Here is a 24,478-nt window from a genome sequence, read left to right as displayed (position 1 = left end):
ACAGCTGTTCTATAACAAATGTAAAAATATGCATAAAACAATTTTAAAAGTGAGTAGTCATTATTGCACATCAGAGAACAGTATCTTTAGGATATCTGATTTAAGTGCTCATTTTATTTTCCTCTCATTCCTTCCTCCCTCCCTCCCAAAGTGCTCATTCTTTCTCTCTCCCTTCTTCCTTCCCTTTCTCTCTCTCCATTCCCCCTTCTACCCTCCCTCCCTCCTTCTCTCGCTCAAGGCAGGGAAAGGAAAAAAATTCTTTGTACATTGCATGAAAAGGAGAAAACAAATTTTGCATAGCTCACATACATTAAAAAAAGAAATTTATAGTTTCTATTGCAGGCATTCCATATTCTAAAGTTTCTTCTAGGTTTTAAGGCATTCCTGCTTTCCTATTTTATTTTTAGCAAAGTGTCAAGTGAAGAAATGGTCAAAATATATTTTTTTTGGCCAACAGGTTTCACTTACCAAGAACCTTTCCTTCAATTTTAAATATGAAGTCCTACTAAAATGTTAATGACTTCCATGCTCATTTGGTAAGGTGAAAAGCTTAATGTTCTTATCTGTGGACTAGCAGGATATTTTCTATGCATTTTTTAAAAAGTAAAAACCAATGCAAATGGTTATTTTAACATGTATGATGGTGCCCCATAGGTGTTTCATCCTATGGGATTCTCAAGATTGAAATAACATACGTGGATATCCTTTCCCATTCTGGTTATAATCATTGTCGCAAGAATTTTAATGCACCATATATTCCATAATTTTTTTTCCTCTGTGCTGTTCTGTTCTGACCTTTTCAATATTCTATAATTTGACTGGCTGGCCATTTCAGTTCTCTCCTTTTTACAGCCTTATTAACTTGTGGGGAAGAGGTGAAACGAACAACCAATCAGAATACATAATACTGCAAAGGTCAGTGTAGTCCTGTATTGTACCATCGCACACGGAATACTGTATGCCAGACATTAACATCCTGATATCTTATTCATGTGACAAAGATTGTAACAAGAACAGAAAATGGCACAACATGAATCCATTCTCATGACAAAGACTATAATGAGAAATGACAGCGAACAAACCAAACTGATTCTTGTTACCTTGTGAGGATTTTATATGTCAGACTTGGGCCTGCTTTGAGTTAGCCTTTTCCTGAATCCAATTACAACTGAAGGTAGAAAACATGTTAACTAATTTTCCCACTTCCAGCTATATATGAATAAAGGAAAAGCTAGGTTTTCCTTGTGTTGAGATATCAAATTTAGGTGTAGCTGTTCAACTATACCTCGCTGTCACAAAACTCTACTGAGACCAAAATGCAAAGACATTAAAGGTTTTACTGCAGATCAAGACATAGAAGCAAAACCACCCTTTAATACAAGATAACAATTCTAAGTCACTCTAGATAGCACCTAATTAATAAGCTACTTTTATGTTCTTCAAAAGGATATTATTTTAAATTATTTTACCTAACAAATCTATCCTCCCGATTTTATCATTCTACAAATCTTTCCATGTTAGGGGCCTCAAAGGGACTGGGCACTTATTTTGTAATTCATATATGGACAAAGGAAACTCTTAACTAGGCTTATATTTTTGATAATCTACAAACTGTGTATTGATAACTATCTACATGGCTTTCTTTCTCACAGGATGTTTTGAAAAAGGAAGAACTAGCCTGTAAACCTCTTAATCCTCTCAGAAGGACAGTGCTGTGTTGAGACATTGTATCCTTTTTTTGTACCATTAATGTGTTTACTGTTAAAGTGATTTTAATTAGTTGTTATCTAATAAAAGCTGTGGTCCTTTGACTCTTCTTTAAATTGATCATTTTCCTAGAATGACAATTGTATTCCAGGAAATAAATGCACAAAATATTTCATCCACAAACGAAAACACATGCCCTGATTGTTTAAGGTGCCAGCTCTGTGATATGGAGAATCTTTTGGGCTTTCTTCTGTTTAGCTCATTTTTAAATGTATGGGCTAGACTATACCTAACATTACACAGTTACCTTCCTTAATATTTTTGAGTCATTTCAAAATACTGATTTGGGGCAGGGTTTATTCTAATCAAGTTTTCTCAGTGTAAATCATAGTTAAGATTGTCCTAACTGCATTTAGTTTTATTAACATCAGAAAAGACTCACAGTGTCAGGAGGATATGTAAAATCTCTGTGCTTTCTATTTAGCAGTGCTGTGAACCTAAACCTGCTTTAAATAATAAAGTGTATCAACAAAACAAAGAAAAATACACATGTATATAAAGAATAATGGAATGTGATCTGTTTTCATGAGACATGTAATATGAGATGCCAGGTTTATTTTTCTCTTTTGATTTATTTCTTGGAACACCTTATGTTTTTTTTCCAAATGAACAAATGTCTTCCATTATTTCCATGTTGAGAGCTATATGGACAAATATGCTTCTGCAGAAAGTGCTCTCCAGCTTCCCAACTAAACAGTGGACACGAACACGACTATTTTATCACTGGTAAATATCCCCTTCTGGAGCTCTAGTACAGCCTTACTACACGTACCGCACCTGCTGGGCCTTTACTGCTATTGTCATCAAGTGGATAACTCAACTGCTTTTATTGATCCCAGTGCACAGTCTATCACCCATTTGTCATTTAATGAAATGCTTAGAATTCACCTTCTACTTCTAGGATTTATACATGGTTGAAATGGTTCTTAAGTTTGAGGACAGTGACAATTTGAGCAATATAGTGTTGGGGTGAGACTTGCAGTGTTTTGCTGATGGTTTTTACCTGCTCTGTTTGATGTGGTCCTGTGGCTTTTCCTATAGTAGCTATGTGTTGCCGTGTCCTGGTATTATTACAAACATAACAATTCAAGACATTAAACATTTAGGATCTTTGTAGGTCAGGTGTATGGCTGTAGCTTATCAGGAATTCTGCTTAATTCTCACAAAGACATGGGGAGGGGGGTGGGCTGTGGATGACATTCAATTCCCTGCAGGTCTTAAGGACTGGGGGGGAGGTGGGAGGGGCAGGCCTCAGTTTCTCCCTGGCTTTTACTTCAGATTGCCTCTGGTTACTAGCTTCTTGTTATCTGGGGCTCACTTCATTTTTTCCCATATGAATCGCTCTAGTAGGGCCACTCACTTTCCCAGGTGGAACACCTCTTAATTAGATGGTACAATCAGTGTTTTCCCTATGGAAGTGACATTCCAACTCCTTTGTCACAGTCCATTGGTTAGAAGCAAAGCACTGCTTTTGATTACACTAAGCAGGAAACTAGGAATGGAGAACCTTCAGATACCATCCTGGAGATGCTATGTATATTTTTGAGACTCTGGGTTTAAATCATCTCACTGGAAATAGATTTGAAAATAATTTGGAAAACATTTTTTTGGGGGGAGGAGAATGGATAAACTCAAGTGTCACAAATCACCCATCAAAAACATATAACCCAATAAGAGTACAAGAATAGCATGAACAAAAACAACTAAAAATTCTGAGGGAGCAAATGCAAAAGGGACAAGGAACAGAAGAATAGCATTCATTTTGAAACTTAAGTGCAACAGAAAGACAGGTCACCAAAAGCCAGTCCTCAAAGTTTAGGCTTGTAGAAGACTGAGCAGAAAGCAAAAGAAGTAGGTTAAAATATCAAAATAAGTACAGTCTACACATAGCTGTCATGCTTTAAGCAGCATGAACTTAAAGGAAGAAAGAAAATATTAAACATTAAGACAAAATAACCATGAATCCTTGGAGAAAATAATATGCAATCCTTGTAAGATAAAAAAGTGTATATTTTACTTAGTCAGAGGGCGGTAAACACAATGGAAAAATTTAAAAACCTATAAATTGACAAAGGTCTGAAATGATGGTCACCATATGTTAACATGGCATACATTACAAGCATTGAGATTTCAGTGAATATTATTTTCCTGTTATATGACTTTAAAGTTAGCATAACAGAATCATGAAATGCTTCAAATACCCAAAGAAAGTTCCTAAATTATATTTTAACTTCCAAACAAATCATAACAAAATCAGAGATCTATTACAGACCAAATTTGGTCAGAGGCTTGTTTGTTTAAATAAAGTTGATTAGAATGAAGACCATGATACAATTGAAGAATCTAATAGTTCTGGCAGAAAACATAGAAATGTTTACTAATAAAGGTTCTCTGGGTCCTATTAGAAAATGCTTGCCAACCTCTAAATTCAACTATAAGAGAGACTGTGTTGTGTCTTTCTGAACAAGAATCATTTACAATTTGGGGATTGATGCTCTTGATTCAAGAGCATCTGCTTCTTGATCTCTTTCATTTTTTCTCTCTCCTTTCTCTCTCTCTCTCTCCTTCTCTCTCTCTCTTTCTCTCTCTTTTTCTCTTTCTCTCTTTGTATCTCTCTGTCTCTCTCGTTGTCTCTGTCTCTGTCTCTGTCTCTCTTTCTTGGCCCAGACTGGTCTTGAACTAGGATTTTTCCCTTTTCAATCTTCTGAATAGCTAAGATATAGGCTTGAACCAAAGGCTGCTTGTCTCAATTGAACTCTTCAAACAATGCAATGAGATATGTGCAACATGTTACTACAGCAGTGTGCTTCAACTTGTATGAATGCTCTGTATTCTTTTCATTATTCAGCAGTTATAAATGCAAACTTACCAAAAGAGAAGTAAGCAGGAATAAAATACATTTTAGAGAGAGATCACCCTAATTCCAGTTGTCCTGGAAATTCACCAATAGAAGTTCAAATATTTTTGTGTATATGATAGTAATAGCTCTTGTTTTAATGGCATAATAAGAGTAAATGAAAAGCCATTTTGATTGAGTTATTCTTTCTGCTGTTTATGAAAGACATTTCTTAGTTCCGTGCCAACAACAGGAAAATCAGACTTAAGTAATTTTCTCAAAACATGAATTATACCTTTCTACAGATTCTGGTAAAAATAAGTCAGTGATTAAAAAGGGCTAAAATATTTGTAGCAAGTTATAGACGCAGTGTTCATATAGCCTTATTTTGACAAAAGAATCAGATATGTACATAAACACTGCCTTATTCTAAATATCTCAATTACTCTATGGTTTAATGTTACCTATGCAAAAATTTCATTTAGAGAACCCTGAACAGGTGACTCTACTCAGAGGCAAGAAAACTATAATGTGGTATCAGGAGTCCCCAAATAAGCATTCAATATGGAAAGGGTCATAAGACATAAATTTGTTTGTAAAGCAGAGTCTGATATATAAATGTTGGTCCCTTGAGCAAAAGGGTAATCAGTTTTACTCTGTGCTTCAAAGTTGAACTGTTTTTCTCTCTCAACCACCCCCCCCCTCCAGATGGCGTCTTTCTAGGCTAGATTAAATATAGACATGAAAAGGGACCAGCCTGGATACCTTTCAAAGACATTCTACTCACCTTAAGTGTTCTCTTATTGCAGACCTAGAGCAGTTGTTGGGATTTGGTTCTAAAGCAAATGTGTGAAAATAGATAGGAGCTTTGTCATGAGAAGTAGTTACTCACCTAATAATACCCTATGAGTATAGCTTATAACTACCAATTGCATTAATAGGCTTGGATTAAGAGAAAGAACCAAGTTATTTTAAATCTTGAGTTCATTTTCAGAATAAAACACAGAAGTTTGAACAATTTAATCATGTGAAAGTTATATAATTTTAGTATTTATCTTTAAATCTCTGCTCATTCTCTGGATTCCATTGTCAGCATATCAGTGAGCAATATTCTGTCTTTTTTAAACCTGTTCATAACTCATAGATGCCAATAAGAATATTTCTTTCTTCAGGGAGATGATCAGAAAGAAACTAGCTTTAAAAAAAAAGCAGACCTGGGGATCTCTAATCCATAATCAAATATCTAGATTGATTGTGTCACTTGCAATCCTATTGATTTCAATTGGAGTAGCTCACCCAAGGGAATAATAAAAATGTGGAATAAAACTGATTTATGAGAACAAAATAAATCCTTTGGTGAGTGGTAATGAATTGGTACTATTTAACCCTTTCAATCACAGATTGAAAAAACTATTTATTCTTTAAGAATGCTGAGCTAGGCGAATGAAGTCATATCAGAAATGTCAATACTTCCAAGTGCCATTACACTCTGTTGTAATGCCCGAGAAGAAATGCTGCTCTAAAATTGATGAAAGGCATTGTTTGACATCCTACATGGTTTTAGCTTTCCTAGACCAACTTCTACATGTCATCACAAATGATGAACCGATAGATCCAAAGTATTATGAAATCACTCAGTAAATGTTTATTGTACTTATTTACATGATTTATAAGACAGTTGAGGAGCAAGAATAAAATATGGTGGTCCAACCCAACTACATTTTTAAAAATTAATTAATTAATTAATTAATTTTCCTCTTAGCATAAGTATGCTTTATTTTACTCAAAACTTGATTTATAATGGATCAATTTGGGGGCTACCCTGAAGGAAACAGGGCTATTCAGGTGAGATAGCTCTCTGTTTAATTTGGGCCAGATATTTGCCTTACTAGAAAAAAATGATGATTTGTAAATAAAAAAGCAAAGCAGTCCTTTGATTCTGTCTGCTGAAGCCACCAGCCAAAAAATTAGTCGTTTCACATTCCTGGAAATCTAGTAGACAAAATATCCCCAATAGCTGGCCACTGATCTTAGTTTTAGCTTGTCCATGATTGTAGTGTCTGATATACGACTCTGCACCTGCACTTTCCGTTCTGATGGCTACAAACCACCTGCCTTTTTGACACTAGAAGTGGAGCTAACATGGCTAGTCGTACTTTAATGGCAATGGTGTGGCTAGCTGTACTGGTCATACTTCCTTTTTTAAATTATATATATATATATATATATATATATATATATATATATACATTTTGAAGACAAGGGATAGACAGTGTCCAGGCCCAATTTCTGAATAGAGACTTACTATATGAAAATAATATATTATCTTATTATTAAGACTCAGCTTATGGATTGACATGATACTTGCCTACTTTGATTACTTAGGAAACCCTAATCAACTGACTTCAGTTTTATTTTTGCTAGTCATGGGGCTTGAACTCAGGGTCTGGGCACTGTCCCTGAGCTTCTTTTGCTGAAGGATAGTACTTTCCCACTTGAGCAACAGCACCACTTCTGGCCTTTTCTGTTTATGTGGTACTGACGAACCGAACCCAGGGCTTCATGCATGCTAGGCAAGCAATCTACCACTAAGCCACATTCCCAGCCCTGATTTCAATTTTTTTTTTTTTTTTGTCAGTTGTGGTGCTTGAACTCTGGGCTTGGGTGCTGTCCCTCAGCTCTTCAGGTCAAGGCTAGTGCTCTACCACTTGGGCTACAGCGCCACTTCCAGTTTTCTGGTGGTTTATTGGAGATAAGAATTTCACAGACTTTCCTGCCCGGGCTGGCTTTGAACCTCGATCCTCAGATCTCAGTCTCCTGAGTAGCTAGGATTACAGGCATGAACCACCAGCATCCGGCTTCGATTTCAATATTTTTGAGGTACTAGAAAATTCAAAATTGCATATGAACTTACATTACATTTCTATTGAGCACTGCCATTCTAATGTGCTAAAGGAAAAATCAGAATGCATCTGTACAATATAGTTAATTTCCTCTTAAAGTGGAAAGAAAACTCATTGCTCCAATATCTACCTCTGCATATTTATACAAAATGAGGGTAAAAGTTATTTGTTGTTGTTGTTTCTGTGTCAGTCCTGGGGCTTGAACTCAGGGCCTGGGTGCTGTCCAGGAGCTGTTTTTGCTCAAGGCTAGAGCTCTACCATTTGAGTCCACTTCCAGCTTTTTTGGTAGTTACTTGGAGATAAGAGTCTTATGGGCTTTCCTGCCAGGGCTGTTTTGAACCAAGATCCTCAGATCTCAGTCTCCTGAGTAGGTAGGATTATAGGCAAGAACCACTGGCTGGTACTTACTGAGGGTAAAAGTTTTATTCATAGAACAATCATTCTGTTCAAAACCTTTCAGTCCTAAGAAAGCTGCTTTCAGAAGCAGGCCTTGAAAGAAAGTGCTGTAAGGAACGAGTTGATTTGTTCTCTCGTCTGTCAATGCATTTGGCACTGTCATGGTGTTTCATGAAAGTATATAGAGGTAACTTTACCCTTACTGGCATAAAAAGACTTCCAAAATTAATACATTTTTACTATTTACCATGAAATAATGCAATTCAGTTTGATAGTACCATAATTATTAGAGCATAATAATTTTTCTAGTATGATAACTTTTCACAGATGCCATGCTGAGTAAATCATTAAACAAGAAAACAGGGTACAAGTCAAAGAGATGATAAGAAGCCCTATTATCATAAAGGAATAAATTATTGGGAAAAGTGGAAAAATGAACCACTTTAAGTTTAAGAGAGTCAAATAACAGCAAGATGATAACAGACAACAATTGCAGTGGGTTGAGCTTCTGAAGAAGCTGAAATCTAAGATTTTTAAAGCATCCCTTGCATAATGAATTCTCATCTTTTGTTGCCAGGTTCTCATGAGAGTTGGAGGTTTTAAGGCCTCTTTCCTAAAATCTTTTGATAATTTTCCTATGAAATGAAACATGCTACACACTAGCCTAGTTTTTTCTTTTCTTTTAGCTTCTGACATTCCTTGTTTGTCTCATTGTGAGATAAGTTTTTGTGTATTGCAAACTTGAAGAGTATCTCAGAAAGTAGGAAAAGTTTAAACTATCATCTAAAAGTTTAAAAAACCCAGTGCTATCATGTTAGCATTTTGGTGTGTTAGCCCTTCATATTAATTTGCATATCTGTAAAACCTATCGCATTTTGCTATTATAGAATTTTATGCTACTATTGTGTATGCAACAATATAGATTTCTTTTTTTTTTCCTTTCTTTTTTGTGCTAGCACTGGGGCTTGAACTCAGGGCCTGGATGCTGTTCTTTAGCTTTTTTCACTCAAGGCTAGCACTCTACCACTTTAGCCACAGCTCTGTTCTAGTCTTCTGCTGGATAATTGGAGACAGGAGTCTCTCATGGCCTTTCCTGCCCAGACTGTCTTTGAACCCTGTAGCTAGGATCATAGCCATAATCTTCTGGTACTCAACAACAATATGTATATTTTTACCAACAATTGAAATACTTTTGCATACCACTGCATTATTTACCATCATGCACTGAATTTATGCCATTGCCTATTCAACCACATCTTTGGCCTGTCCCACCTAACTCAATTTTTATTTTACAAAATGTCAGGAGCATAATGCTACACATATTTTTGTGTGCCCATCTGATTATTTCTTGAAAAGATTTCAAGGGTCAGCATTTTTTAGTATTTCAGTGACTACAAATGGCCATGATTTGAAACCTCTTCTATTTACATTATCAGCTCATATTCAGACTCTCCAATTAGTTACTAGAAACTAGTCCAATTGTTTGGTTGCTGCTTCATTAAAATAACCAATTGTAGAGGCTACATTCATAAAACAGAACTTGGGCTGGAGTATTTTTTATTTAATACAAAAAGTGTTTGAAGTTCTTTTATTTAAAACAAAAAGTGTTTTACCCAGTATGCCAATTCAATTGAGTAGGCAAATTCTTATTTTTGTTGTTATTGTTATTATTATTATTATTCAGTACTGGAGTTTGAACCCAGGGCCTTAAAGTGGGTACTTTACCATCTGAACCATATACCCTATCCTTCGGCTTTAGTTATCCTGCTAGTAGGCTCTTACTTTTATTCTCTGGACTCTGCTATCCTAGACCACAGTCCTCCAAATTATGTGCCCTGAATAGTATAGAAACAAGATACATGTACAGCACCATGCCCCCATGTGTATTGGTAGAGATGGAATCTCATTAAGCTTTTTGCTTGGACTGGCCTCAGTCCATGAGCCTCCTGACCTCAGCCTTCCAAGTAGCTAGAATAACAGGCATGCGTCAAAGTACTTGTGACTTTTAGATTTCAAGAGAAAGCCATCTTTAAGGACCACAATTCTTCTTATTTAATCCAAGCCCAAGCTCTGTAAGGAGGATAATAGTCAAGATGGTGGATATGGGTTGAACCATATCTTCCTCAGGACATATCTATTCTATATATTTTCTTTCTCTACCACATTTCTTTTCTAATAAACTTTCCTATCACCTTTACTTATATTTCCAGGTGGTTAAATTTTTCTCTTGTCAGACACAAGGAATGAGGTTGCTAAGCTGCCGGAAGCCTTCCGGTGTATTGCCCACGAACATAGGGAATTAGGTATGTCTTTTTCGGAATTGGATGCATTAAATCATTACACAAGTTTAAATGTCTGGCATATAATTGCAAAGCACAGCAACATATGTGCTTCAACTCTAGATGAAGAAAATATTTTATACAAAAATGCAAGTATTTAAGGCCAGGGGCTGGTGGCTCATGTCTGTAATCCTAGCTACTGAGATCCTAGCTGAGATCTGAGGATTGCGGTTCAAAGCCAGCCCAGGCAGGAAAGTCTGTGAGACTATTATCTCCAATTAACTACCAGAAAACTGGAAGTGGTGCTGTTACTCAAGTGGTAGAGCACTCGCCTTGAGCTGAAGAGTGCAGGGGCAGCACCCAAGCCCAGAGTTCAAGCCTCACAACCAAAAGAAGAAAAACAAAACAAGTATTTAATGATTAATAATCAAAAACACTCCTTCCTAGACCTTGCAAACCAAGCAAACATATAAGCTGGATAAAATATTTAAAGTTGTAATGACTAAATCTTATCTATAACCTTAAAGCTGCTAAGAATATTGCACCAAATTTTAGAGCCTTTCAAATCTTCTGGGCAAAGCATGTGAACACACCAATAAGAAAGACATAGAGACAAACAGTGAACAAACAGCAAGTGTTTAAGCTCAATAGAAATAAAAGATATGCAAAGTAAAGCAACTGCCATTTCTACCTATCAAATGAGCACAATTAAGAGGCAGATGAACATATTTGCATACTGTTAGAAGGCAGGAGAATTGATGTGACCTTTCTTAAAAGCATTTTTCTGATGCATACTGAGAGTCTGGAAAAACACTCCCAACATTTAATTTAACAATACTTTTTTAGTTGTATTGTTAAGAACTTACACAGAAGTATATTTTAATACTATTTTCCTAGTAATAAAAAAACAACAACAAAAACTAAAGAGGTCCAACACAAAAAGAATGGGTTCCCACCTTGGCATAGTACTAGCCTACTGAGAATGTGTGTGTGTGTGTGTGTGTGTGTGTGTGTGTGTGTGTGTGTGTGTGTGTGTGTGTGTGTGTGTGTGTGTGTGTGTGTGTGTGTGTGTGTGTGTGTGTGTGTATGCATGCATGCACGCACACCCACGCATTAGAAAAATTTCATGGTATAATGTTTAACATGTACGATGGATTTTAAAAGTGCTTGCAATAATGTCTCAAATATATTTATACATCATATAGCTATGAAAACACCCCCCACACCCAATTCATGTACCACTTTATAGTAAAATAGCAAAGACAGGCTGAAATTAAAATAAAATAAATGCACAATGGGTATTATTTAAACCAAATTAGCTCTGAAAAAAATTTAAAGGGTGAACTAATTCAGCAGTGATACTTATTAGACACTATGTTGGAAATGAACTATACAATTTTGGGGGGGGGCATCAAGAGAGAAAATCTAATAGAAAATGAGGGAAGGGGTGATTCTGTTCAAAAAGAAATGTACTCATTACCTGACTTATGCAACTGTAAACCCTAGGTTAAAAATGAATTTAAAAAGCTAAGCCAAACAAATATAAAAACACTGATTCAAATGTCACGTGTTCAGCATTATTGAACTTTTGCTATGAGTTAAGCATGTCAGGTATAGAGTGGTATACAATTACAGGTACAAACTATCTGCTTGTTTCCTGACTAATTTTCCAGGTGACATTCACCACCGATATACATGCTTTCTTAAGTCCTGTGTGCTCTTTACCTTTTAAAAAAAAGGAGGGAGGATTTTAATTTTTCTATTATTCAAATTCATCCAAAGCCAAAATTATATCATCTGAAAATGACTATATTCACTCTGTAGCAATCTCATTTAAGGAGGGCCTGAAGTGGGTAGATTCCTCAATAACCATGTAGTGAACAGTATGTGCAATATGAATTTCACTCTGAAATGTTGTGCTCACTGGTGCTTCTGTGAGTTGCATGGTACTACAGGAGAAAGCCCAAGTAACAATTTGCATTACCACATTGCATCATTGTCTCAACAGACACAACAGTGCAGTGTGTACTTGTTCATTATGTCAAGAAAATAGCCAATTAGATATTAGACACAAATTCAATAAGCTCTTGTATGAAGTAGAGAAGAGATGAGTGTTCAAATAAGTTTGATAAATGAATGCTAACTCCCTTCTTATGGAAGAGCATGTCCTAATTATGCATTTCTATAGCTTTATTGGCCATGACACGATATACAATCAGAAGTGCCAATATATACTCGGTGAGTATGTATTCTACAGCCAAATATTTACAATGACAGAGCTCAGGATGCCCATTCATATTCTGCTACTGATAGAGTAATTATTTTTTCCTTTATATGTATAACTATTTGTGTTCATACCTCCAGAAATGTGCTGGAACTTTATGCAAAGATAGATCCTTCCTTTCTTCTTTCCTTCTTTCCTTTCTTCCTTTCTTCCTTTCTTCCTTCCTTCCTTCCTCCCTCCCTCCCTCCATTCCTCTCTTTTTCTCTCCCTCCCTTTCTCCTTCCCTCCCTCCCTCCCTCCCCTCCTTCCTTCCTTCCTTTCTTCTTTTTTATTGTGAAAATACTGTACAGAGGGGTTACAATTATATGAGCAAGGTAACGAGTATATTTCTTATCAAGCATTGTTGCCTCCTCCTTTGTTTCCCCTTCCCATCCCTTCTCATCTCCCCCACCCCTGCTCCATCCCTCCCCGCATCCAAGTTGTAAAGTTTGTTTTTCGACATAATGTCTTGTACATCTCATTGTTGCAATGAGTCCACCTGTATCCCTATTTAAACAACTTGTTTTTTTCCTTCCCCTCCTCAAATTATACTAACATCAAATACAATGAAAACAGGGGCTATACTGTGAGGGAGGGACATAGAAAGTAACAAAGAAATCATCTTATAAATGTTAGAAACAGTAGCAAGAATGAAAAAACACTTTCTTTTTTTAAGGAAAACTTGCTTTTAAATTAACACTTGCTTCGAACCTTAAGGCAATTTCATATAGTCATCCTAAGTCTCTTGTTTGGATGTAAAAATCATCTGAAAATAGAGAGACAGCTCAGGGCTGTTGTCTATAACAAGAAGAACCAAACCATGGCATTCATTCAATTTCTCCTTTGTCTCTATAATAAATTGTACAGTCAATGACTATATTATGTGAGTAAAAGCAGAGTATAATATCTTTAACTTGTCAGCCTTTGAGAATGTGTGTAAGATAGACTATCCCCGGCTGCTTTAGATATTGGGACTTAGAATTCATAGGCTGGATTTTAATTTTTTAATTTAGGATAGAGTTACACATTCTTTGGCCTTCCTTTCTAAAAATATGAATGCAGATGTCTGAACAAGCAGCCCTCTAAAGAAGTGGACCAAGGACAAGTCAACCATACTGCAGCCGTACCTAGACAGTCTCCCTGCTGCTCTTTTCCTCCTCCCTCAAAACAGACTTTATAAGATCTCATTCCTGCTGCCTGACCCTCTAACTCATTACAGGGAAATGAATTCAAATTGCTTGAAAAGAAGCTGCCTCTTTTATCTTCCCATTGACTGACAAGCAACTACAAAGTTCTCCGACGGGATTCCAAGTTACAAGCTGTACTGCATCACCAGAGCAATTCCCTCACTGGTGGGTTTTCCCAGAGGGCAGAATGTCAGATATACTGCATGGCTTGCAAGCTAGCTCTAAAAGTGTGCATTTCCCTCCACACTAAAAAACAGACATCAGGGGCTATAAAACAAACTGCCTGCTTCCTGTCAGCATCAGCCTTCCTGCAGACTCCTTGGAAGTCTAAGAGTTCCCCATGTATAATTATTACCTTTATCTTTCAAGAAAACAAATGCTTCCATATCTTTGTCTTTGCTCTTGCAATTTTTAGAAAACAAGAGTTTGTTCTGCGAGGAAAGGCATCCAGAGAATCGGGCTGCCTGCAAAGGTCTCTGAGTTTCTCTAGGTAACCTTGAAAGATGGATTGCTTTTTTGTGTTTTGTCTAGATTTGGGCAAGATTTACAGCTATTTGAATACACTGACACGTGAAATTGGCAATGCCTAATCAAAGTAGAACTGTGCTGGCCAGTGAGATTTTCAATTGTTTGAAAAAATCCATTTAGGTAGTTTACAGTCAGCTGCAGAGATATTTTCTTTACTTGTGAAGCCAGCTCCTCCTTTCTTTCCATTTTTTTTTCCTAGATGGAGTGATGGACCAAGAAACAAGCACTTTATAGGGTTGATGTTCGGGTAAGATTACAAAGGAGGAGGAAAGATGCTAGCTCAGAGAATGGTTCATGGAAGTTGTCCCATTTCCACACTTGGTATCTTTTTCACGTAGACAAATCCTATTTTGCCTTAAGGTACCCTGCCTTGCAGAGGTTTTGCCCATAGTTCATCATTTCCTGCTTTTGCTTGCTGTGGTGAAACTCAGAACTCTAGCATCTCCCACTCCTCAGGATTTCTCTATCTCTCTGACTACTTCTGCTTAATTTCCTTGCTGTTTTTGCGTCATTCTCCTCTGGTTATCGTTAGCAACACTTGTGTAAAAGAAATGCAGCCAAGAGAAAAGAAGCATAGGAAATTTAAGGTGATTAGAATAAATATAGCAAGACCTTTTTCCTGAGTAAGCACCGATGGTGAAGATGCCCATCCAGCCCCAGATTTTGCATTAGGAGTATGGCTCACTCCTCTGTCACTACTTCAGCTGTGATTGCTTTGCTATGGAGTCATCACCCAGGTTTTATTTTTTAATACTGTCATCAAAACCTGTATTTCTTGTAGAAAATGTAGTTCACTAAAAATGGAGATATGGAGCCATCTCTAAATAACACCCCCACCCAGAGGACATACCCATATTCTTTCCAAATTTCCACTTGTTTTTGCAGTTGTTGTTGTTAAAGCAGCTTCTCAATCATTTTAAAAAGTTAGAGCCACTAGTTCTTATGAGCAAGGAAAGTGTAGGATTAGTGCTAATTTTATAACTTCCTTCCTCCCTGCCTCCCTCCCTCCCTGCCTCCCTCCTTCCCTCCCTCCCTCCCTTCCTCTCTCCCTTCCTTCCTTCCTTTCCTTTCCTTTCCTTTCCTTTCCATTCCTTTCCTTTCCTTTCTTTTCCTTTCTCTTTCTTCTTTTGCTCATTCTTTATTTTCTTTCTTCCTTTCCTCCTTTTTTCCTTTCTTCCTTTCTTCTTTTCTTCCTTCCCTTTCATTTCTTGTCATTTTCTTTCACCCTTCTTTTAAAATTATAAACATACACAAAATCCTATAGAGGGTCATATGCACATATACACCAAAAAATTCACTAAAGTATGGTATAGGCAAGAAAAGATTGCAATGGCATCACTCCTTTGAACCACTAAATTATAGTTCAATAAAAAGAATACCAGGAAGCTGAAACATGATTGATCAAAGGAGGGTGATGTCAAGGGGAGGGGGACCAAGAAGTGGAGAGTGGAAGGGTGGGCAAGTACAGTCATAATATGTAGCACACATATATAAAAATAGAACCAGATAACTCACAGGGATATGTGAGGTGAGGGGAGAATGATGGGAGGGATGAACTTGTAAACTGACATGTTGAATTGAAACCCCTTTGTACAACTACTTAATAATAATAGTAACAGCAACAACAATAAGAACAACATGTTGAACTAAACTGAACTCCTACACAAATGAAATAAAAAAGAGGCATTCCTGTTCAGAGGCCATCTCTGTTGGGGAAAAATAAATTGCTTCAAATTTATTTGTTGCATCTGTCTCCGTTCAGGAGGAATTTAAAAGATCTATAAAATGATCATTATACCACTCTGATATTATCAATCTGCTTTTCAAATACTAAAGTAATATTTTCCTCTGCTGATGCTGAAAGATTATTTTCATTTGCCTCAATAATCCACCTCTGTCTATATGTCTGTCTGTCAGTCTGTCTGTCTGACACTCTGTCTCTCTCTGTCCCTGTCTCTGTCTCTGTCTGTCTGTCTGTCTGTCTGTCTGTCTGTCTGTCTGTCTGTCTGTCTGTCTGTCTGTCTGTCTGTCTGTCTGTCTCTCTGTCTCTCATAGATATCTCTATTCTGCACCACAACACAAATAGGGGATTAGAAGAAAGGAGCATTTGAAGATGAAAATAAGCTGCAATCCAGTTTTGCAGCGCAGTTGAGAGTTAGCAGGGCACAAAGGACTCAGCAATTAGCACACCCTGGCGCTCTGCGTTAGAAACTCAGACACAAAACAATCTGTCAGGTTATCAAGCAATGAAGATCACTTTCCAATTCATTCAAAAGGAAGGATAATGAAGAATTAAACAATTCGCAAAAGGCTCCACAATCGCGGCTTAAGAAAAGAGCAGGATGTGTGTGCTGAAATGTGGTATTTTCTAAGAATAGGATGAGGGCAAAGATCTAAAGAAAGACTAGTCGTAAAAGGACTACCATTTGTAAGGAAAGAATTCTACAGGAACTCAGAAGGTTCCTTTTACCTCTTCATCAAGTTATTTTCTATTCTTCCTTCTTGACAATGAGATGATTCGTATCATGTATAGTGGATAATGTATGTTTCCAACTTTATAATAATTATGCTAACTTCAGCTCTCAAAATAGATGCTTTTTAATTTTACAAATTCAACAGAATTTGTAAATTTAATATAAGTTTGATATTAGCCAGGTTCCTACTACTATGATCTAAGTGTTTTAAGATTATATGACTAATTATGAGCAGTTCTTTTATTTATAAATATTGCCTTAAATCTGTAAAAAAAAGAAAAAGAAAAAGAAAAACTATTGTAAAGCAGTTACCTATTGTTTGAATTGTTAATTAACACTTGTCATGAGAAAAAAAAGCTAACGATTTTGCCTAGTGATGGCTGGGAGATGACTACTCACCTAAGCAAGGTGAGTGAGTACTCCTGAGAGCCACTGATAATTGATTAATTCAGGTCAGCAAATAGCACTTGCATACCCCAGGAAAACCTAACCTGACTCATATGGCCCCTCCTCAGTAGAAGTAGAACCCAACAGAACCCTGTGCTAGTCCTTACTTTTATGTAGTAATAAAAAACATTACCACATAACAGAAAATATATTCTAATGTATCCCAGTGAGGTGGAGTTAAATTAATTTTTACCACTCACATTTGCTGTCATCTTCACACTCAAGTGACTATAATAGTTTTTTTTTTGTTGGTTGTGGGGCCTGAACTCTAGGCCTGGGCGCTGTCCCTCAGTTCTTCAGCTCAAGGTTAGCACTTTACTGCTTGAGCCACAGCACCATTTCTAGCTTTTTCTACCTAGTGGCGCTGAGGAATCAAACCCAGGGCCTCATGCATGCAAGGCAAGCACTCTACCACTGAGCCACCTTCCCAGCCCTATAGTATTTTTTTTTAAACAAAAAGAAAGGTCTAGTTGTTTGTAAACTTACCTCTGTTTTACTTCTCATAGGAACACAGAGGTTCTTTGCATCAGAATGACTAGTCTTCTCTGCAAATTCTAAAAGGATAGAATTTCTTTTTTTTTTAATCCAAACTTTGGTGCATGTAGTTCATAAGGTTATATTTTCTACCAGGTAAAATTTCTGTGCTTTAGGGAAAGTGACAACAAATTCAAGTAGTAAACAAGACTCCAGGTATTGATTTGTAGCAGATGGATGTGATAGATATAAACATCTGAACGTCTGAATTTCTGAAGATTGGTCCTGGAAAGAAGTCTACCCATCATTTTTGAAAAGTAGTTATTTCATATTACTTTTGTACCACTTAATTTTTAATATTCACATATTAATGCATACTTTGTAATTATAAAGTTATATATAATTATAAGACACAATGGCTCAACAAAAGAAATGTGCAAGATTTGTGTAAAAAGAATTCAAACTCTGAGATACAGAAAGCAAAAAATGTAATTGTTTTACTGACTAGAAAACCTGATACCTTGAAGATATTAATTCTAATTAAACTATCTACAAATTTAGTTCTATCCTTATAAAAATGGCTGCAAGGGTTCTGGAAAGAATTAGCAATATATAAATATTGAGAATGAAAAGGGAAGAATAAGAATGAAATGTTTATACAATAGATAATGAGGGGAATCAGACATAAGTCTTCAAAATAGGTTCTACATTTTTAATAATTAAAATACTATGATACATTAGAGTGCAGAATTATCTATATGTATAAATAATGGTGAAAATATTTTAAATGTTTTAAAACCTGTGTAACGTGATTACCACTATCCAATAAAGGCCTTTGAATCAATGAGATGTTTTCTGGATAAAACTAAATTCTGATCCATTTATTACATAATCCATCAGTATGAATTCCAAATGTATATGGATTTGTTTTTTTTTTTTTTTAGGAGTGAAAATAGCAACCAGTAACATGAAGTAAAGGTGGGAATTGCGACTCCTATAACAGATTTTTCCTAACATACTAAGCAGCTCTTAGCTAAAATGTGGGCAAAGATATAAATAATGCACTCATAGAAAAGAGAAATGCAAGCAAGCTTGACACATGAAAATATGTTCAGATTAATTCCTAAAACAGAACTGCGTACTCAAGGTGCTTTGTGATTCTGATTTTAGCACATCAAATTGGCAAAGAGCAGTTGGACCACATACTCTGACTGTGAAGGTGTGGATTTAAGCACCCTTACTTAGATTACATGGCCTTCCTGGAGTGATGATGAATCTCCCCCAAATCACAATTTTATGTTTACATTTTATTTGATCAGACAGTGCATTTTCAGGAATTTTTCTAGCTTTTGTATACTCTTAAAACTATGAAATAGCATACCCTATATATTGATCCATGAAGATACTTTCTGACAAAATAAAAGATTGTCGGTAACTTAAATGTCCATTCCTAGGAAACTACTTAGATTAATGATGAAATAAGCAATACTAGGAAGCTGGACAATGAACGAGGAAACTGTTTAGGTACTGGTACTGTAATTTCTCTGAATTTACTGAGTCAAAACAAATGTGACTGCCAGGGGCTCAAGATTGTAATCATAGCTATTCAGAAGTGGAAATCTGCGAATTGTGGTTCAAAGCCAGACCAGGCAGAAAAGCCTCTCGAGAGTCTTATCTCCAATTAACCAGAAAAGGAAAAAGCTGTGGTTTAACTGGTAGAGTGGTAGAGTGCCAGCCTTAAGTGAAAAGACTAAGGGACAGCACCTAGGCCCTGAGTTCAAGCCCCAGGACAGGTACAGGCACAGGCAAACACAAGAAGTATGGTATACAATGGTGGGTAAAACCTGATCTCCCTTGTGCATACAGTTGTAAAGAAGACTACAGATATTTCACGAAGGAGCATATACATATATTTACTTTTGCATATGAATGTATTTTAGAAAGATACAAGAATCTAAGCACACAAATTTACTCTGAGATTCTAGAACACGTTTGACATTTAAACTGTTTATCTTTTTGCCATCAAAATGTTTAATTATATGCATATATATTTTCTTTTAAGTAGTTGTACAAAGGGGTTAGCATTAAACAAACCAATTCATAAGTATAATGCAATATACCTTCATTGATGTCACCCCTTTCTTCATTCTCTAACTCCCCCCAGCTCAATCTTCTTACTTTTATCGGATATATGCATTGCATTTTCTGAAAGCATTCTCCTCCCCTTTCCTCTCCCCATTCCTTTACCACTCTCCCCTGGGCCTCATCCACATTTTTGTCTTTTAAATTTTAATTCAAGAGACTAGAACACTTTGTCAAAAGCGAACAATTTTAAGAGAAATTCACACTTTGATGAATGCAGCCTTACTTGTCAGGAGACCTAGTGTTGACTTTGTAAAGTTGTAAATGAAGGACCTCAGCTGATGATGTGTAGAACAAAAATCCTGGGCGGGCCACTTATACAGCCCATCCACCATCCTGCCTGAAGAAATAGTGACTCCATCGCAGGGTGCAGACACGGCTCTTTTGAAGCTAGGCTTCCTTCCTCCTGGCTGAATTTCTGTCTTATAAATTCTAACCACCACCTCTTTGCCAGCCATCACAGGAAAGGATGAAATACAGTTGTTCATTATGTCAAGGAAATAACCAATTAACCATTCGACAATTCAATAAGCTTTGTATAAATCTAGTGAACAGATGATATCTTAAATAAGTTTGATGAATTAATGTTTAATTTGTTTCTTGTAGAGCCATGCCGACATCCCTACCCTCCGTGTAAATGTCACCCAGTTGCTGATGGGTGACAGGACCAGACGCTATTTGAAGTCCTTTTACTTAAGGGTGACCATGAGCCTTCCTGTGACAGGGAGCCAATGACAAGTGTTTCCCGGGGCCCATTCCCAAACATTCCCTCAGCTTCCTATCTCCTTCCCTTCCAACCCCAGAGCTGAATGCAAAACTCCTTAAGTCAAATCTTGTAATTGCTTCCAATTTGTCTGTTTTGCTTTTGGCAATTAACACACTGAAATGTTATTATGGAGGAGTTCATCTCATTTATAAGACCAGATTTTCCCTCCACTAAAATATGCAGGCACTCTGTTCTTTACTACCAGCAGGAGATAAATGGCTGGTTTTCGTTGCTGAAGAATATATAATGGTTAAAAAGTCACTTTTTTCCTCCAGCTCTACATAAATCACAGAACTAGTCAATATTTAATAATGCTTGCCTTGGTCTGGAGTCCCTTGATCACCCCTGTCATGTGTAATAGCTCCCTCTCCGATATCTTTGACATAAAAGCCCAGCTTTACTGCAATACTAACATGTAGAGGGTCATTACAGATCGACATTTACCTTAATCTGTGACTGCCAACCATGAACCGATAAATTCCAGCAGATTCCACTGGGAGAAATCAGTAAACTTCTCAGTGGAAAGAACTGAAGGAAAATTCTGCCGAGAACAGAATACATTTTCTACAAGGGCTGCTCTGCAAATGGGTTCTGACTTTTGAAAGTTCTCTTGCTGCACAGCTTTGCAACATTTAATACCGTTTTGATGGTTTGAGGGACGGGCTGACAACCGAAGATGACATGACTTAGAAGGCAAGCAGAAATTTTCTCTGCAAAAACAATGCAAGATTAAACATGAGGGGGAAGATGGCTCTTGCATTATTCACCCAGCTGCCTTGGCGGAAATAGCTGGGCTGTCATGGGTCCGGCCTAAATGTTGCTTCTTTTTTCAAATCGATCATCACTCCCTCAACCTCATAATCTTACAAGTGCTTCAGAGCAGAATACATCAAAGCCCTGATTGCATAAAAAAGGACACACCAATCTTTGAGGAGATCAGCCCAGGCTCTGACTCGCCTTCACTCCTTGTATATTCCAGTGCACAAAGTAGAGCTCCCTCCACGTATTTCAAATGGTCGGGTTTTCTGTCTCCACTGGCTTTTCTGTTTTGAGGGTGGTATTCATTCTCACAAAGAGAAACCATTCAGAAACAAGCAAAAATTGGGACCTAAAGAACAGTATACTCATCCAATAACAAGTGCAACTTTCCATGATCAGATCTATCGGCTCCTAGTTTGAAAACAAATATTGAAGACATCTCATAGGAAACTAGCATAATTGTTTCAGTTGGGGGGGGCAGAATGGGATGGAGCCATTTAATGAAAATACCAAATAAAAGTATCCGGTAAAACATATCCTTGGATTTTTCTATGGGAGGGTTTGCTTAAAATAAGCATCATGCTATCACAGTCCCTAAATTACTGAATTGCACACTTCTGCTACCATTTTCAAGAAATACCATGCACTATTTAATCCATGTTCTGTCAATTTATTCACACATACACCAGATTTACCAAATTAGTTGGGAAATATGAAAAGGTACAGTAGCTTATTTAAGATGAATTTCAAAATAAAAGCTTACATCTTTTCAGAAGTATTATTTGAACAATTATTTTTAAGGCAGAAAAGGAGACTATAATCCCACCCTCTTATTTGTAGGAGAAAGTCCCCCAAACTGCTCTCCTAGATCATGCAGAAACCATGGACAGGACCAAATTTTTCTCTCTCTCTGACTCTCTGTCTCTGTCTCTCTGTCTCTGTCTCTCTGTCTCTCTCTCTCTATCTATCTATACACACACATATATATCTACTTACATAAGTTATATAGATTTAGATAGGTATCTGTATATCATATGGATATGTACATGTACATATATATATGCATATACCACATGCATATATACATATCTGTATATATTATACAAATATTTTTCTATTCATATGGTAGAATTTTATTTAAAAATTAGGTTTGTAATAATAAGAAAATAGAGAAATTATAATATATTACAATAAAAATTATGAGAATGTAATCTAACTTTATCTCTGGCACTTCCCCTATGATATTATTGGCCTATGATTGACATCAGGTAGATGATTTGCCAGAAAGCACAGCTATGGTAAACTGTAATCAGGTTGGTCTTTCTCTAAACTATGGTGCCTGATAGCACCTTTTTTTATTAATAAGTTTTTTTATTGTGAAAATACCATACAGAGGGGTTACAGTTACATGGGCAAGGTAATGAGTACATTTCTTACCCAGCATTGTTGCCTCCTCCTTTGTTTCATTTGTTTTTCTCTTACCATCCCTGCCCTCCCATCTCCACGACTACATTCCCCCACTCCAATCCAAGTTGCAAAGTTAGTTTTTCCACATAGCATCTTGCACATTTCATTTTTTGTTGCTTTGTATGTCCCTCCATGGTATAATCCCTGTTTTCACTGTATTTGATGTTGGTATAATTTGGGGAGGGGAAGGGGAAAAGCAAATTGTTTAAATAGGGATACAGGTGGACCCATAGCACCTTTGAATATTGGTGAAAACACAGGCTTCTGATCTGGATGCTGGTGGCTCATGTCTGTAATCCTAGCTGCTCAGGAGGCTGATATCTGAGCCTACCAGCCTGGGCAGGAAAGTCTGTGAGACTGTTCTCCAATGAACCACCTAAACACCGGAAGTGGAGCTGTGGCTCAAAGTGGCAGAGTGATAGCCTTGAACACAAGAGCTCAGGGAAGGCACCCAGACTCTGAGTTCAAATCTCATGACCAAAACAACAACAACAACAATCAACCCACAGACTTCTGGACCCCACCCCTACAGCTTCTGGTTCTGTGGGGTGTGGGCTGGGGAATGCACTTTCCAGCCCTTTCTCAGCTGAGGATGTTGGACTAGTTCTGGAGATTCACATACTTGAGGACTGTCAGCCTGAGCTTACCAGCACAAGGTTAGTTTTAGGAGGGGGGAAAAAAGGCATTAAAATCTGTAGCTAAAAGGAAGGTTTTAGATGCAAACAGACTGTTTTCCAGTGGCACTTAAAGTTTAAATCTTGCACACAAATTACCTCGATCTGCGTAGAAAATCCCAGTGAACAGGACTGAGTAAGTTAAACGTCCATTTGGGTGGAGAGGTGCTTCCCACCTCAAGCGGGGTTTCTGGGATCTCTCTGTTTCGACAAACACTGTTACTGTTCCTTCAGGAGGGGCTTCCTGAGTATGATTCTCCACCTGTGAGAGGGAAAAGATGCATTTTCATTTGCAAATAAGATAAGTATATTCTTTGCTTTGAGCACATTTCTTCAAAGAAATCTCTCTCTGTCTTTTTCTTTTTCTTTTCCCCTGTGAAGTAAACTATTTTGACAGTAGCATCTTGTCTGAATACCTCATTTTGTCAGCGGGATCAAAGCATACCTCATGTTTTCTTCCCCCTGCTGTGAATGCTTAGAATCGGAGTTCCTGACCAAGGTAGTTGTTTGTGATTTGCAGAATGTGTGGATCAGCTCACACTGAGATTGTGCCTGTGGCTCTGAACAGCCATGGATGAGTTTTTAGAATGCCTGAAAAAATACTTTCTATGTGATTGCGAAAGAAACAAAATGCATTCGGTCTCCTTTTCTAAGGTCCTGGTGGATGTGTCAAAGTGAGTCCTGACTGGCTGAAAAGCCATACCAAGCATCTTCACACAGCATGCGCGCACACACACACACACACACACACACACACACACACACACACACACACACACACACACACACACACACACACACACACACACACACACACACACACACACACACACACAATCTGTTCTCTAAGCTTGGTTACTATCAGGTATGCAAAGGTGGCATTGTGCTGACATTAAGAAATAAATGCACATGAATGATCCATCCTTAAGGGAGTACCACAAAAGTAGTTGATACGGTGTTAATCAGCTTCTGCAGAAACAGCAAAAGACAAATTGCTTTGAGAGAAGAACTCTGAAATACAAAGCTAAGCTACAGACTGGTCAGGAGTCCAGTTCTTAAATAAGTAGAGATGGATTTGTAGAGAAGGGTTCAATTTTTTTTAAATCTTTTCTTTTA

At 37.1% G+C, this 24,478-nt stretch overlaps 1 protein-coding gene across 1 annotated transcript in view; it reads right to left on the bottom strand.

Moving 5' to 3' along the window:
* Ush2a (usherin) overlaps nucleotides 1-24,478 on the bottom strand; it is a 640,266-nt gene that overhangs the window by 276,557 nt on the left and 339,231 nt on the right. Inside the window, exon 36 of the mRNA XM_070041435.1 lies at nucleotides 23,462-23,624. Within this exon, the coding sequence (XP_069897536.1) occupies nucleotides 23,462-23,624 (163 nt within the window). The remainder of the gene's footprint in view (nucleotides 1-23,461; nucleotides 23,625-24,478) is intronic.

The sequence above is a fragment of the Dipodomys merriami genome, unplaced genomic scaffold (assembly GCF_024711535.1).
Source record: "Dipodomys merriami isolate MVZ:Mamm:240054 unplaced genomic scaffold, mDipMer1.0.p SCAF_31, whole genome shotgun sequence".
NCBI classification, from domain to species: domain Eukaryota; kingdom Metazoa; phylum Chordata; class Mammalia; order Rodentia; family Heteromyidae; genus Dipodomys; species Dipodomys merriami.
Note: the sequence above shows the minus strand (reverse complement) of the source record. Positions and strands in the feature narration are given on the sequence as shown.